The sequence below is a fragment of the Melospiza melodia genome, chromosome 11, assembly GCF_035770615.1.
Source record: "Melospiza melodia melodia isolate bMelMel2 chromosome 11, bMelMel2.pri, whole genome shotgun sequence".
Taxonomy (NCBI): domain Eukaryota; kingdom Metazoa; phylum Chordata; class Aves; order Passeriformes; family Passerellidae; genus Melospiza; species Melospiza melodia.
This window is the reverse complement of record NC_086204.1, coordinates 31,602,160-31,614,899: the sequence shown is the minus strand read 5'-3', so window position 1 is coordinate 31,614,899 and position 12,740 is coordinate 31,602,160. Positions and strand designations below refer to the sequence as shown.

At 46.4% G+C, this 12,740-nt stretch overlaps 1 protein-coding gene across 1 annotated transcript; it reads right to left on the bottom strand.

Annotated features, from left to right (window-relative positions):
• Positions 1 to 244: 244 nt before the first annotated feature.
• On the bottom strand, positions 245 to 11,539 carry LHX8 (LIM homeobox 8). The gene is made up of 8 exons (XM_063165194.1): positions 11,391 to 11,539; positions 11,043 to 11,201; positions 8,420 to 8,541; positions 5,961 to 6,181; positions 5,286 to 5,389; positions 2,726 to 2,821; positions 1,534 to 1,717; positions 245 to 805 (listed from the first exon to the last, which is right to left on the bottom strand). The coding sequence occupies exons 1-8, from the start codon at positions 11,469 to 11,471 to the stop codon at positions 729 to 731; spliced, it is 1,044 nt and encodes a 347-aa protein (XP_063021264.1). The 5' UTR covers positions 11,472 to 11,539; the 3' UTR covers positions 245 to 728.
• Between the last annotated feature and the right edge of the window lie 1,201 nt (positions 11,540 to 12,740).

Sequence of the window (12,740 nt, the reverse complement as noted above, 5' to 3'; positions counted from 1 at the left end):
CCACTTGTACAGCACATATTTGGAGTGTTTCAAGATCCATATAAATCCATTAAATTATTTTTACTATCAATGGAAATAGATATGAGCCCTCCTGAAGGACTTCAGTGTAATGTTCCTCAGTATACCAGGGACTTTCTCTTAAAATTGAAGATTCAATTTACGCACTTGACAAATGATCACAGTTCAGCCATAGACACAGCAACATTTTTGCTTGGCATGCTACAGCAGAAACTTTATTCAGTTCTTTTTGAAAATATTTGCAAACAAAATTTATTTTTGTAAACTCACAGAAATAAGCTTTAACATATAGGCTCTACACAACTCAAATACAGGTAATACTTTTAACAATAACTTACAAATACAAACCTAATGATAAACTACAATTTCACAAAGAATTGTAAACATTTTGCACAATTGTCAGTCCTTTCTTTTAGGCAAAGTGCTCTTTTGATGACAAATAAATTAACACACACATAACTAGAGCAGACTACTTCCAGACAATACAAAAAGGTGTTTAATAAGGCTTGTAAACAATTAATAGTTACTTATGCAGAATCCATAAAAGTGTCTTGCAAGCTAAATAGATGTACATACTTGGGCAAAAATTTTCTTGAAAATGCTCTGGGTGTTAAATAAAAAGTTAACATTAATATCTTTCCAATTATATTTTCAATACACTGTGACTTAAGGTTACATCTTTAATAGTTTAGATCCCTGATGAAAAGGAATTAGGTGTGACTTAGTGGCAGCTGTGTCATTGAATGGGGTAGCAAAGGCTGAAGTCCAAGAGCTGTAGGAGAATGAGCTACAAAAACAGAAACATTTACCAGTCAACTTCATTGAAAATAGCACAAGATTAAAAATCAGTGAATCCACTTCATAATGACAGTTCACTGTCCCAACCCTGCAGCAATTGTGTTTTTCCTAACCCAGCTTCTGCACTCCTCCCCCAGTTGGCCACTCTTAACCCCCCTGCTCTGGAGGAAAACAAGCTCAGGCCACAAATGCAGCTCAGCCTGGTTCTCCCAAAACCTTCACAATCCTCCTAATCACAAATAGGACCCAAATTTGTAGACTTGCTGGGTCATAAGACAAACGAAGATTGAAGCACTTTTGACCACCAGCCTGTCCCACTCTCTCTGATTGTGTGTTACTGAGAGGAAAGCTGAAGCTTTCAGGGAATTTGCTGGATTGAGCATACTCAGAGTCCATGGGACAAAAGCCAGGGAGCAGGTGCCAAACAGTTTTCATTAAAATTAAATGTTATTAAAATATGTGAAGTAGATGTTTAAATAAGTATTTAATTTCTTATTCTTGTTTTAATAAACTAGAAGAAGCACGAATAGTGGTCTTCATACTCAGATCTTCAGCCATGCTGTTGCAGTGAAGGGCTACTGCTTTCTTAATGAGGTGTAGATAGCAAGTACAGTATTGATATATCCATTGGGTTTCTTTAATCAGAAAGGTAAACTGGTTTTGCTACAGCTGATAACGTTTTTATGAGGAGAAAAATAGCGAGGCTGTTATACCTACCATCCATGTAGCTGTGCAGAGCAGTGAGCATAGTCCCATCCTGGGGTACGTATGCAGAGTATGCCATTTCTTCTAACATGGGTGGAGACAACCTGGAGGGCTGGACTGCTGTGACAGGAGCAGTTGATGAATGATTAGGACTAACATGTTTCTTATGGCGTGCTCTGCAATTCTGAAACCACACCTGAAAAAGAGGGAAACACACATCGCATTGATACATCACATTCAATACTAGCACAACAACAACCACCTTGGAGTTTATCTTAAGCTGAGTTTGCATAGTTCATTTGGCCTTTGATGCAATGCTGACGTTCTGAACGTACAAGCGTGGTCAAGTCAGGAATGCATTTTCAGTAGCCAGCACCCACCAAGGACAGGGACAGGGCTGGGCATCTCCAGGGCCGGCGTGCCCAGGCCAAGCAACATCTCATCACCTGCAGCCCTGCTGGGACCCAGCGCCTCCCTGCCGGGAGCTACTGCCAGCAAAGCATCTTTCACACACAATACCCACTTGGCCTTTTCACATGGAAAAGGTTTCCTTCTTTTTTTTTAAGGATTGATTGCAGCAGCCAGATACGTCATTTCTATAGAAACACTGTCAATCTTCCAAGCTAGAATGAGCCAAGGCAGCTCAAAATTAATTTTTATTTATATTAACATATAAATATATAATTTGTATTATATTTTTAAAATCACATTTGTGTATGTGAATTTTAAAAAATGCATCAATATTTTTGCTGAGAGACATCTTCAAGCAAGGATTCAGAGTTTGTGTTTCAGTTTTGGTTGGCATGGGTGCATATTTTAACTCTGCTGTCTATAACAAATGGCTAGATATTCACTTGTTCCTAATGTCATACCACAGACGCTTTCCAAAAGAGTGCAAGTCTTAAGAACAGACTACTGCAGTCAAATATATATTTGAAATAAATTAATACCAATTTCTGTACTGTTTTGGCTGAGAAGTTTCTTCCTAGAAGACTTAATCCCTTCACACAAAGTACAAGAGGAATATAGCAAGTTTTCCAAATTACGATGCTTGTTCTAGACCTATTCCTGACTAAGGATGTTGTCCAAAGTTAAAAGAGATTAGGATCTTTTTCCATGTTAGAATAACCTTAGAAAAAAATTTGGTTGAACATTTCCAATGGATGAGTACCAGACTGTGAGTCAAGGAACTTCACACTGTTACCTGTATAACACGCCTGCTCAAGCCTGTTCTTTCTGCCAGTTTCTGAAGTGTTTGTGCATCTGGATTGTTGTCCTGAGCAAACTGTGCTTGCATAACCTGAAAAGGCAAGACACGAGATTGCAGGAGCATTTGTATCAAAAGCCACATTAGACAGTATTTTCAGACTAAGGTACTACTCCTTGCTTGTCTTCAGGAAACTTTTTGTGATCACTAGTCTCTAGAGAGTACTCAATACATTAAAAAAAAAAAAAATCTCCCAAAGCCAAAGTACAAGTCCTTGCTATGCTTGACTGAGCTGTGACATTTATCAGAAATTAGAGAAATCCATTCTGCTTGGTAGTAGTAAAAACTGGAAGAAGTCCTCTGTAAGACTGCATTAAAAGAACTATAGGAGAAAATTTACTGCAGAGCAACTCAAATATGCTCAATAAATACCTATAGCAGCAGACCACAGCATAAAAAGGCATGAGCCATGATCCACCACTCTGAACCTGTCAACCACTATCTGCATCCTATGTTAAATGGAATAATTGATCTTCTTTACATCTCCATGGAGGATACAGGAATGCTGTTTCCTTTGTCTTTTACCACCCCAAGAAACAGGCTCCACTGTGGCTAACCTGGCCTTTCTGATGGTTTGGCCACTCATCTTTTGACAGAAAATTGAAGTAGTCAGGACTTCTCTTAAGAATATAAATTACACCTTTTTTCTGAGGAAGTAAATGTCAATTTGGCCTGCACACTGAAAACTTTCACAGGCTTTAAGGATTCGGCCTGTTTATGAAAGTAGGGCTTCATGGATTTCTGCAGGGTATCTTCAGCAATTTCAAAGCATTATTTTGTTTTTTGGATTTTTGACCCATCAAACTTTGCCTGGCTTCATCTTTGAAGATACAGACTATTTACTTTTGTAATTTTTCATAGAATCATAGACTGGTTGGGGTTGGAAGGAACCTTAAAAGCTCACCTTGTTCCAACCCTATGCCATGGGCATGGACACCTCCCACTCCTCCCACTGTCCCAGGTGCTCCAGCCCCAGTGTCCAGCCTGGCCTTGGGCACTGCCAGGGATCCAGGGGCAGCCACAGCAAATCTGGGCACCTGTGCCAGGCCTGCCCACCCTGCCAGGAACAATTCCTGATTCCCAATATCCCATCCATCCCTGCCCTCTGGCAGTGGGAGCCATTCCCCATTGTCCCGTCACTCCAGCCCTTATCCAAACTGCCTCTCCAGCATTCTGAGCCTTTTCAGGTCCTGGGAGGTGCTAAAGAACAAAACCATCAGAAAAGTGTGGACATTCTTCTGTACCAGTACTTTGTGAGATAATTACATGCTGCCAACTCTGACAGTGCACTTGTCCCAGTGTTTCTCTTGTTGGAAGTAAAGTCTTATAGCAGCCTCGAGGACAGGTACAGAGGTACAGAGGTACAGCAAGCAGAGAGAAAGTAACATGAACTAACAAGATGCCATAAGACCTCAAACACCTGTTAAAGTATGTTACAATCTACTTTAAACAGGCAAAGAAGGGAACATGGAAATTTGAATGACAGCAGCTGTGAAGAGCCCCTGAATACAGTTCCCATCCTAATGGCTGATCTTCTCTCCCTTTCAGCTTCTGCTGGGCAAAAAAGCTCCATTTTGCTGAAGTTCAAGCTCAATGCCCAGAGCCCTTGCCCTGTGCACCCAGATGGATTATTGTTTACATGCTTGTTTTGTGTTTTAACACCACCTCCTCTCTCCAGTCATGACTATAACAGAAGCTTTGAACAACTCCATGCCCTTTTTTATAGCACTACCTTAACACCTCACATGTTATTACACCTCAAGATGAGTTTCTCAACTGCTTTCACTATTAGAGGACAGGCCAACAAAATAACTCTTGTTACCAGAAAGTCAAAAACCTGCTAAACTGAAGGCAGGGATGTACAGTCAGGATTAGGTAGAAAGTCACAACTTCCTTCTCACTACAGGTTAAAACCTCTAAATCTTGTCCCACCATCCCCTCTTTCGTTGGAAGCTGGCCCTATCTTAGAGTTTTTCCCTAGAAAGCTAATTCAAGTGGTTATCTAGAGTTTGAAGTAGCTCTAAACTGTCTCAATAGAAGTTAACTCTTGTCAAGGCAACAAAAAGACAAGAAACCTGGAAAGTGGAGGAGATGCAGGCACTACAACAATTCCAACTTCCATCTTATTAATGTCTTGAAGTCACATACAGTAGCCATCTTCAGAAAAACTTTTCACATTACATAATCTAAAGAATATTTTTTTTTATTATGCTTAGTGATGTAAATGGCTGATTAAATAGATTTCATCGAGCAATCAAATAGAACCACCTTTTTTGTTTCCACTCTTCAGAATTACAACCTTCCCCCAGGGAAATAAAGAGCTCAAAGAGTACTATTTCATGGTAAACTTCCAGAAACATGCTGTGTCTCGATAGTTTATGAAGTAGTTTAAAGCATTCAAGCTTTTCTTTCCCCCTGTATGCATAAAACTTTCTATTGCTTCAGTGCCCATGTCCGGCTTAACCTAAGCTACACAAGTTTTTAGCAGTATCTCTACCTGGAGCTGATCTGCTGTGAAGCTGGTCCGAGCCCTTTTTGCTGGTTTTGGATGATTAACATCTTGTTCTGTTAGTAATGCTCCTTCCACACTAATCCCATTACCTGAAACATTAAAAAGAAAACAACACTGCCTTCTAAACATTCACAATGTTGCTGTAAGTCAGGCTGTTCTCCAGCAATAACCAACAGTAGTTGGTCAGCTGAATTTCAGCTTTAAAAAAACATAACCTATTCAAAATTCAATTGATCTAGCATCATAACACATTATGCCCTAAACAACTCCCTTGCAAGTGAGGGAAGAAATAAATGTAACATGATATTTTATCAACAGGATATGCTGATATTTTGTTTTCCATAGGATACAAGACAAGTTCTGCAGACTAAAAAAACCCAAAGCACTAAAAGAAAACAAAAAAGCAATGCCCCCCCCAAAAAAAAAAAAATACCAGAAAGCCAACCAAACAAAAAACCCAACCCAAACCAAAATTGCAAAACCAAAGCAAACAAATAAAATCCCCTGAATATGAAATAATTTACCATTACTTTGATTCAAGTACCTGTGCTTCCAGTCTTAGTAAAACCAGCCAATTATCTCCCAGTGTGGAAAATGGAGCAAACCTCAACAATTTAATTAAATCTGAACCACAAACATATTTCTTAAGCAGTATGTTACCATTTTCAACTTCTCTTTTCAAATTGTCCAACATGCAGTCATAATGTACTCTGCAGAGGACTTTCTCCTCCACCAGCGCGAACTCCTCTCCGGTGGAGAGCTGTCTCTTGCAGGAGAAGCAGGCGAAGCACGCCAGGTGGTACACGTTGCCCTTGGCCCGCCGGACCCAGTCCGTGGAGTGGATGTGGCGCCCGCAGCGCGAGCAGCGAGTGCCGTAGCGCCTGCAAGGAGAACCGGGGGAGCTGAGACCGGGCCCGGGCACCGCCAGGCCCCCGCAACGAGAACCGGGGGAGCTGAGACCGGGCCCGGGCACAGCCAGGCTCCAGCAACGAGAACTGGGGGAGCTGAGACCAGGCCCGGGCACCACCAGGCCCCCGCAGGATTGGGGTGACCGGGGGAGCTGAGACCGGGCGGGCACAGCCAGGCCCCCGCAGGATTGGGGTGACCAGGGGAGCTGAGACCGGCCAGGCACCGCCAGGCCCCCGCAATGAGAACCGGGGGAGCTGAGACCGGGCCCGGGCACCACCAGGCCCCCGCAACGAGAACCGGGGGAGCTGAGACCGGGCCCGGGCACAGCCAGGCTCCAGCAACGAGAACTGGGGGAGCTGAGACCGGGCCCGGGCACAGCCAGGCTCCAGCAACGAGAACTGGGGGAGCTGAGACCAGGCCCGGGCACCACCAGGCCCCCGCAGGATTGGGGTGACCGGGGGAGCTGAGACCGGGCGGGCACAGCCAGGCCCCCGCAGGATTGGGGTGACCGAGGGAGCTGAGACCGGCCAGGCACCGCCAGGCCCCCGCAATGAGAACCGGGGGAGCTGAGACCGGGCCCGGGCACCACCAGGTCCCCGCAGGATTGGGGTGACCAGAGGAGCTGAGACCGGCTGGGCACAGCCAGGCCCCCGCAGGATTGGGGTGACCAGGAGAGCTGAGACCGCCCGGGCACCGCCAGGCCCCACAGGATTGGGGTGACCGGGGGAGCTGAGACCGGCCGGGCACAGCCAGGTCCCCACAGGATTGGGGTGACCGGGGGAGCTGAGACCGTGCCCGGGCACTGCCAGGCCCCCACAACGAGAACCGGGGAAGCTGAGACCGGGCCCGGGCACTGCCAGGCCCCCACAGGATTGGGGTGACCGGGCTGTGGCAGCGCGGCTGAAGCCCACAGCACGACTGCGCTGGCATTGCAAAAAAAAGGAAAATCAGCAAGTTTCTATATGCTAGCTTAAGGCAAGACGCTACTGAAATACAGAGGTTAGTATTTTCAGAAGGCAAAGAGCAAAATCAAAGCATTTTAACTGCTACGTGAATTCATAGCTCCTCATCATTCCTTTTATAAAGATAATTACTCTTAAAAGCTGAAAGATGGAAACAGCAGACTCTTGAAAATTTTTCCAGTTTTTCAAATGTATTTCACATTATTCTAGTGGTAGTCTGAATTAATATATTTAGCTAGATTACCCCTTTACTAATCTTTAGCATCTTCAGCAGACAGGGGAAAACCTGCATCTTCATAGTTATTTCCTCAATTCACATCACATTATGATTTTTAAATAAACTAGAAAATCTGCATTATTACACTAGAAAATTTCTCTTTGAAGAGGAAAGTAGCCATCAAAATATGTTGATTATTTAGATAAGAATTTGTCCCCAAGATCTTTGCAGACCCAAATTTTTTTCAAGTCCCACAAATTTAGTTTTTTCAGAAGTTTACAGCACTCAGCTTGCCCCCTCCCACTATGTCTCAAACTTGACTAGCTGGATGCAATCTATTCACTGCACACCTGAGAACCCCAGAGATAGTTTGGTCTAGCAATCCAACTAGAGAAGTACTAGCAATCACATCAAAATTAACTGCAGCAATTTTTGCTGCTTTCTGGATCAAAAACTCTGCATCCTGAGTACTCCATTGCCAACACAAATAATATTCTTCCTTGCAAGATTAGCCTGTAATTTTGAAGGAATCACATTCTAAATCAAACTGATCACAGAAAAGTGTAACTGCTGAAAGCTTTTTTTCACTATAATGGGATTTATTCTGGGTTGATTTTACAGCTCCTTGTGATGCCTTAAGCCCTACACCAGTGAAGAACTGCTCCAAACAGATCATCTCAATTTTACATTGCATTCTCAGCCAGCATTATCCAAGGACGACTCTTTGCACACAGGATGGCTTTACAACCAAACTGCAGCAGGGACTCCTCCATGCATACACGAGTGAGTGATGGGATAAATACAGCAGCTATGTGCAACAGGGGAAAGGCAGATTGGAGACTTAGCAGGAGGTCACGTTACACAGACTTAGGGTTCCCCAAGTCCCTCCTCAAGAAAAGCCATAGTTTAAACTGCTGAAAATAAACCTAGCAAATGAAAAAGTCTCAAGTGAATTTCAGTTGTGGCTGAAGTGAAAAGAAACAAGCAAGTATAACAAGTTATCTGATAAATTATATTCCTGTATGATATACCTGAAATAATCAAGTTTGCAGAAGATGTCTTTATCTTTGATGTAGCAGCTGGTGTGCCTTCCCAAGGACGTTCTGCAAACGCTGCATGAGAGGCAGCGCACGTGCCAACAGAGGTCATTCACCTGCAAAAACCCAACAAAAAACCACCCCTCAATACCCGTACTACCAATATTGCATTTTATATTTACAAACCCCGGGGTTTTTCCAGAAATGATCAAATGTTATATGCACCATGATTCACAGAAAAGTTATCTTGAATGCAAGATGTTTTCTCTATGGAACTGCACGTTTATTGAAGGTAAACGAATTTGATTCAAGTCTTCAGAATAAGCTTTCATGGGTTTGTAATTAAAAGCGGTAGAAGAGGAAGCAAGAGATACAAGTTCCATGCAGGTGCTTTGTGGCCAGTTCTGTTCCCATAGCACTAGAGTAAGAGAGCAAATTTTGGCCTTATGTGACCTTAGAAAGGCAACTAACTAACACACTTCTATTTCCTAGTCTGTACAGATTCCTGCCTAACAAAAAACAAACATTACAAAGTTATTTAAAATTTTAAAACACGAGTATTGAAGGGGAAAAAGGTCTGTCAAATAGAAAAACACCCACTCCTCCATTTGCCCTGTTGCTGTTAAAGCAAATTTGGTGAATGGCATCTGAGTTTCAAAACAGCAGCAGGTGTTTTAATAGCAAGTTCAATATTTCTTTAGTATGTCCATAGCAAAACTAAACATAGTCATGGAATGCGGTAGAAATCAGCATTTTTGGAAACTTACATATCATTTTTGGGCATATAAAAAAAATAAAATGAGAGCAATTATTTCAATTTCTACTTTCCTTTAAAAGGAACCCTTAATTGCACAGACATTGCACATCACCTAAATAAATGATTTGACGACCCAAGACTCCCAGTGACCACACAAATTAAGTAATAGCCCTCTGGATAATCCCATACTGTAGAGGAGGAATTCTGAAAACCAAAGAATGATTATGTTTTAATTTGTTTCTCCCCACTGAGCCAATTTCTCATCTCATACCAAATAGCCCATATATTCCCTATGGAAAAGCAGATTTGAGGTAATCCGGAATGTGCCTTTCATCAGAGCATGGCCAGACAAACCTCAGAGAAGGCAATGCATGGACTCCAACACCCATGCTGGGATCACCCATTTCAGTCATTCTTCAGGGTGTAATATTGCCGTTTGCCCAATGCTTTCCTAACCCTTATCCTTGTCGGCAGCCACCTTCCCACATGCTGACAAGTTTACACAACTTCCAAAGAGCGGGACACCAGCAGCTTCCCTGGCTGTCCCATTTAATGCCATTTGTCTGTGTTCCTGTTTGCCAGTTGATGAAGCTGAAAGGTGTGCTGCTGCTGGACACCAGCATACCGGCATCGATTCCTCTCTGCCTACACAAGAAGCAGTAGCAGCTAATTTAAACTCAAGGCTAAATAATTCAGAGGTCTTTTGCTCCAAGTCCCGTTATCCTGGTTGTTCAGATAGGAGACAGCAGTGATCAGTAAACTATCAATGAGCTGCCAAAACGTCACGAGAGTTAACAGAACTGAAATTGAGTTCAAGTCAGTTTTGGTCCTTGTCCACCCGCCTGTTCTGTGCCAGCCCAAGCTGCCGAAAGGGAGACGGGGTCACCCGAACCAGGGATGCGCGGCAGCTCCTGCACCAGCCCCACTTTAAATGGACACTAGCTCCCGCAGGCATTTTACTTAGACCTCCCCACCTCAACGAAGACCTAACCGGATGATTTGACAACACAAGATGTCTTTCCAGGGGTGTTACCCCCTATCAATTTGCGACTATACAACAACTTCGTCTAAAATTGATGGAATCAACCGACTTCTACCATGATCGTAACTCTCAATTTTGAGAGGAAAGACGGCAAAACTCTGACCCAGAATAATTTTAACGGCTATAATACGAAAAGCAAATAAACTTCTCTCCCACACCTCCCCCCGCAGTAACGCTTCATATTTAAAGCCACTTAGTTTTGTTTATTTGTTTTTAAAATATCTTACTCGGTTCTGATTGCTAAGACAAGAGAACAGCTCTGCACGCACGCAGCTCGTTTCCTTCAAATATATTAGTTAGCCACCTTTTGCAGGAATAACTTATTCCATTTCTCAAGAGTTATTTTTGGCTTTGAGACTCACGCCGTTCCCCCCAGACCTGTGTCAGTAAAATGCAGGTCGCGCCGCCGCCGTCTGACCGAGAGAGCGCGGGAATGGCCGCGGTCGGGACGCCCCGTTCCATTCGCTTCCGCGCTTCTCCCAGTGCGTCAGGAGCGCGCAGCCCAGAGCCAGCAGCGCCGCCCGAAGCACCGACAGCAGCTAGGGTCCCTTCTCTGGCCCGAGCACCGCCAACAAACGCGCTGCGACCCCGCGCTCCCGTGTCCGCGGCAGCTCCGCGCCGTCCGGGGCGGGCAGGGCTGAGCGGAGCGATAGGGCCGCCCGGGGGGCTGTAGCCCCGGATCCCACCGGGCCCGGTTCCCCGAGGCTCTCCGGGCGCTACCGGCCACCCGGGCAGGCTCTGCCTAAGCAGGCCGCCCTCCGGCTTCGGCGGTGAGGGCAGTCGCCAGACGAAGGGGGCTCCGGGTCGGGCGCCCTTACCTTGAGCAGGTACTTGTCCACAATCTCCAGGCCGCAGCTGCTGCACACGCACTTGCCGGGGGCGCAGCCTGAGCCCGAGGCCATGGACCGCGGCGATGAGGAGGGCGACAGGGCAGCGGAGGAAGAGCAGGAGTCCTCGTCAGCGGCTGCGGGGCTGGCCTGCGGGAGCGCGGGGAGACAACGGTCAGCGCCCCGCCACGCCCAGGAGCCCCGCGCCGGCCCGGTCCGGCCCGCCGATGCCTGCGGGTCCCGCCAGGACCCCGGAGGAGGCCGCGGTGTCCGCGGCACCCGGCGGGAGCGCCACGGCCGAGGCCACGGCCCCGCCGAGCTGCGCCGCCCCCCGCGCACCTTCTCCGCCGGGCCCCCGAGCGCGGGCAGGTCCTTGTCCTCCAGCCTGCAGACGAACATCGGGTCACTCTTCCAATACATGGCCCTACCCTACCGCATTCCAGCCCCCGGCGGGCGGCGAGCCGGCTCCGGGGACCTCGCGCCGGTCTCTGCTCTCAGCGCCTGCAGGAAAAAAGTTTTGTTTTCAAGTGGGTGGACCTGCCCCGCTGGCCTCACCTCCTGCACAGAACCCGCCTTCCAGCGCGGCGGGGCCGTTATCTCCGTTATCTCCGCTAGCGAGCCCGTGCGGATTTAGCGAGGGGAGGAGGCACGGAACCCCCCCAACAAAACAACAACAAAAAACAACCCCCCTGAGAACCCCCTCACTTGTCCTAATCTTTTGCCACAACTTCCCCCGATCACCCCAGTCTAGGCACACGTTCCAGTCGCATCTCCCTATTAGCGAAGAAAACAGACACGATGGAAAGGGAGAGCCAGTACGAGCGATTTTCCCGCACTCCTAAATCCCAAAGCACAAGCGAATCCTGCAGCTCAAACTCGCAGCTCCTCCATCTGTCTCACTACCTCACCTCCTGCTTGCACCTCCCATTATAAAACCTTTCTCATTTAGCTAAAATAGAAGCACCTGAGCTATGGAAGCGCTCCTCCGGCTCTAAGCTCCCACAGGTGCTGCTGATTAACACCGGTGTCCCGGTGGCACCAGGAACAGAGGGTGCGGAGGCCGACTGTCCCTCACTGCCTGCAGAATCAGCCGGCGTCTCTCCGTGGAGAGGCTGTGGGTTACGGGCACCCTTTCTGCACGACTACAAATCTTGTCTGCAGAGTTCCCTCGCATCAAGCACCATTGGTGCGCTCTCGGAACATTGGAGCAGAATAAAGCAGTAGCTCGTCCCTCGCAGGTGAGATAAATAACCGGGTATCTACTTCTAGGCAGGTGTTTAACCAGCCAGCTGCTTTTAATTAAACTTGTCGTTTAGTTTCCATCTTTCCCCTCACCTCTGTGGCTCAGCCTCGCCTCACCACGGATGCAGGACGTGCTGTTGATCCTCTGTAAAGTGACCTGAGAGAATTGCCCCTACGTTTTAAAACATGATGCCGGGAATTCTGCGTTTGAGGAGCTGTGTGGAAGGAGAAGCCCCGTACTGCTCTCCCGCTAAAAAAGATAATCGTTGTTTCAAATCCCGAGACCCGATCTTGTGAAACCGTAACTCGGCTGTGCCGAATTTCGGTAAAGCCGGGACGTCCCGTCAATTACTCGTTTGTCTAGCGGTTTTAACCGATCTAACCGTGGGCAGAATCCCGCTGACATCCAGTCTCGGTGTCCCTGACACCGCTGACTCAGCGAGGCAA

What these genes read in the sequence shown, in the direction of transcription:
- LHX8 (XM_063165194.1), bottom strand. Translation starts at nt 11,471, where the DNA reads ATGTATTGGAAGAGTGACCCGATGTTCGTCTGCAGGCTGGAGGACAAG. An exon ending in TGAGCAGGCGTGTTATACAG is followed by an intron (nt 1,718 to 2,725) that starts GTAACAGTGTGA and finishes CCTCTTTTTCAG; the next exon opens with GTGTGGTTTCAGAATTGCAG. An exon ending in TCTGCACAGCTACATGGATG is followed by an intron (nt 806 to 1,533) that starts GTAGGTATAACA and finishes CTGTTTTTGTAG; the next exon opens with CTCATTCTCCTACAGCTCTT.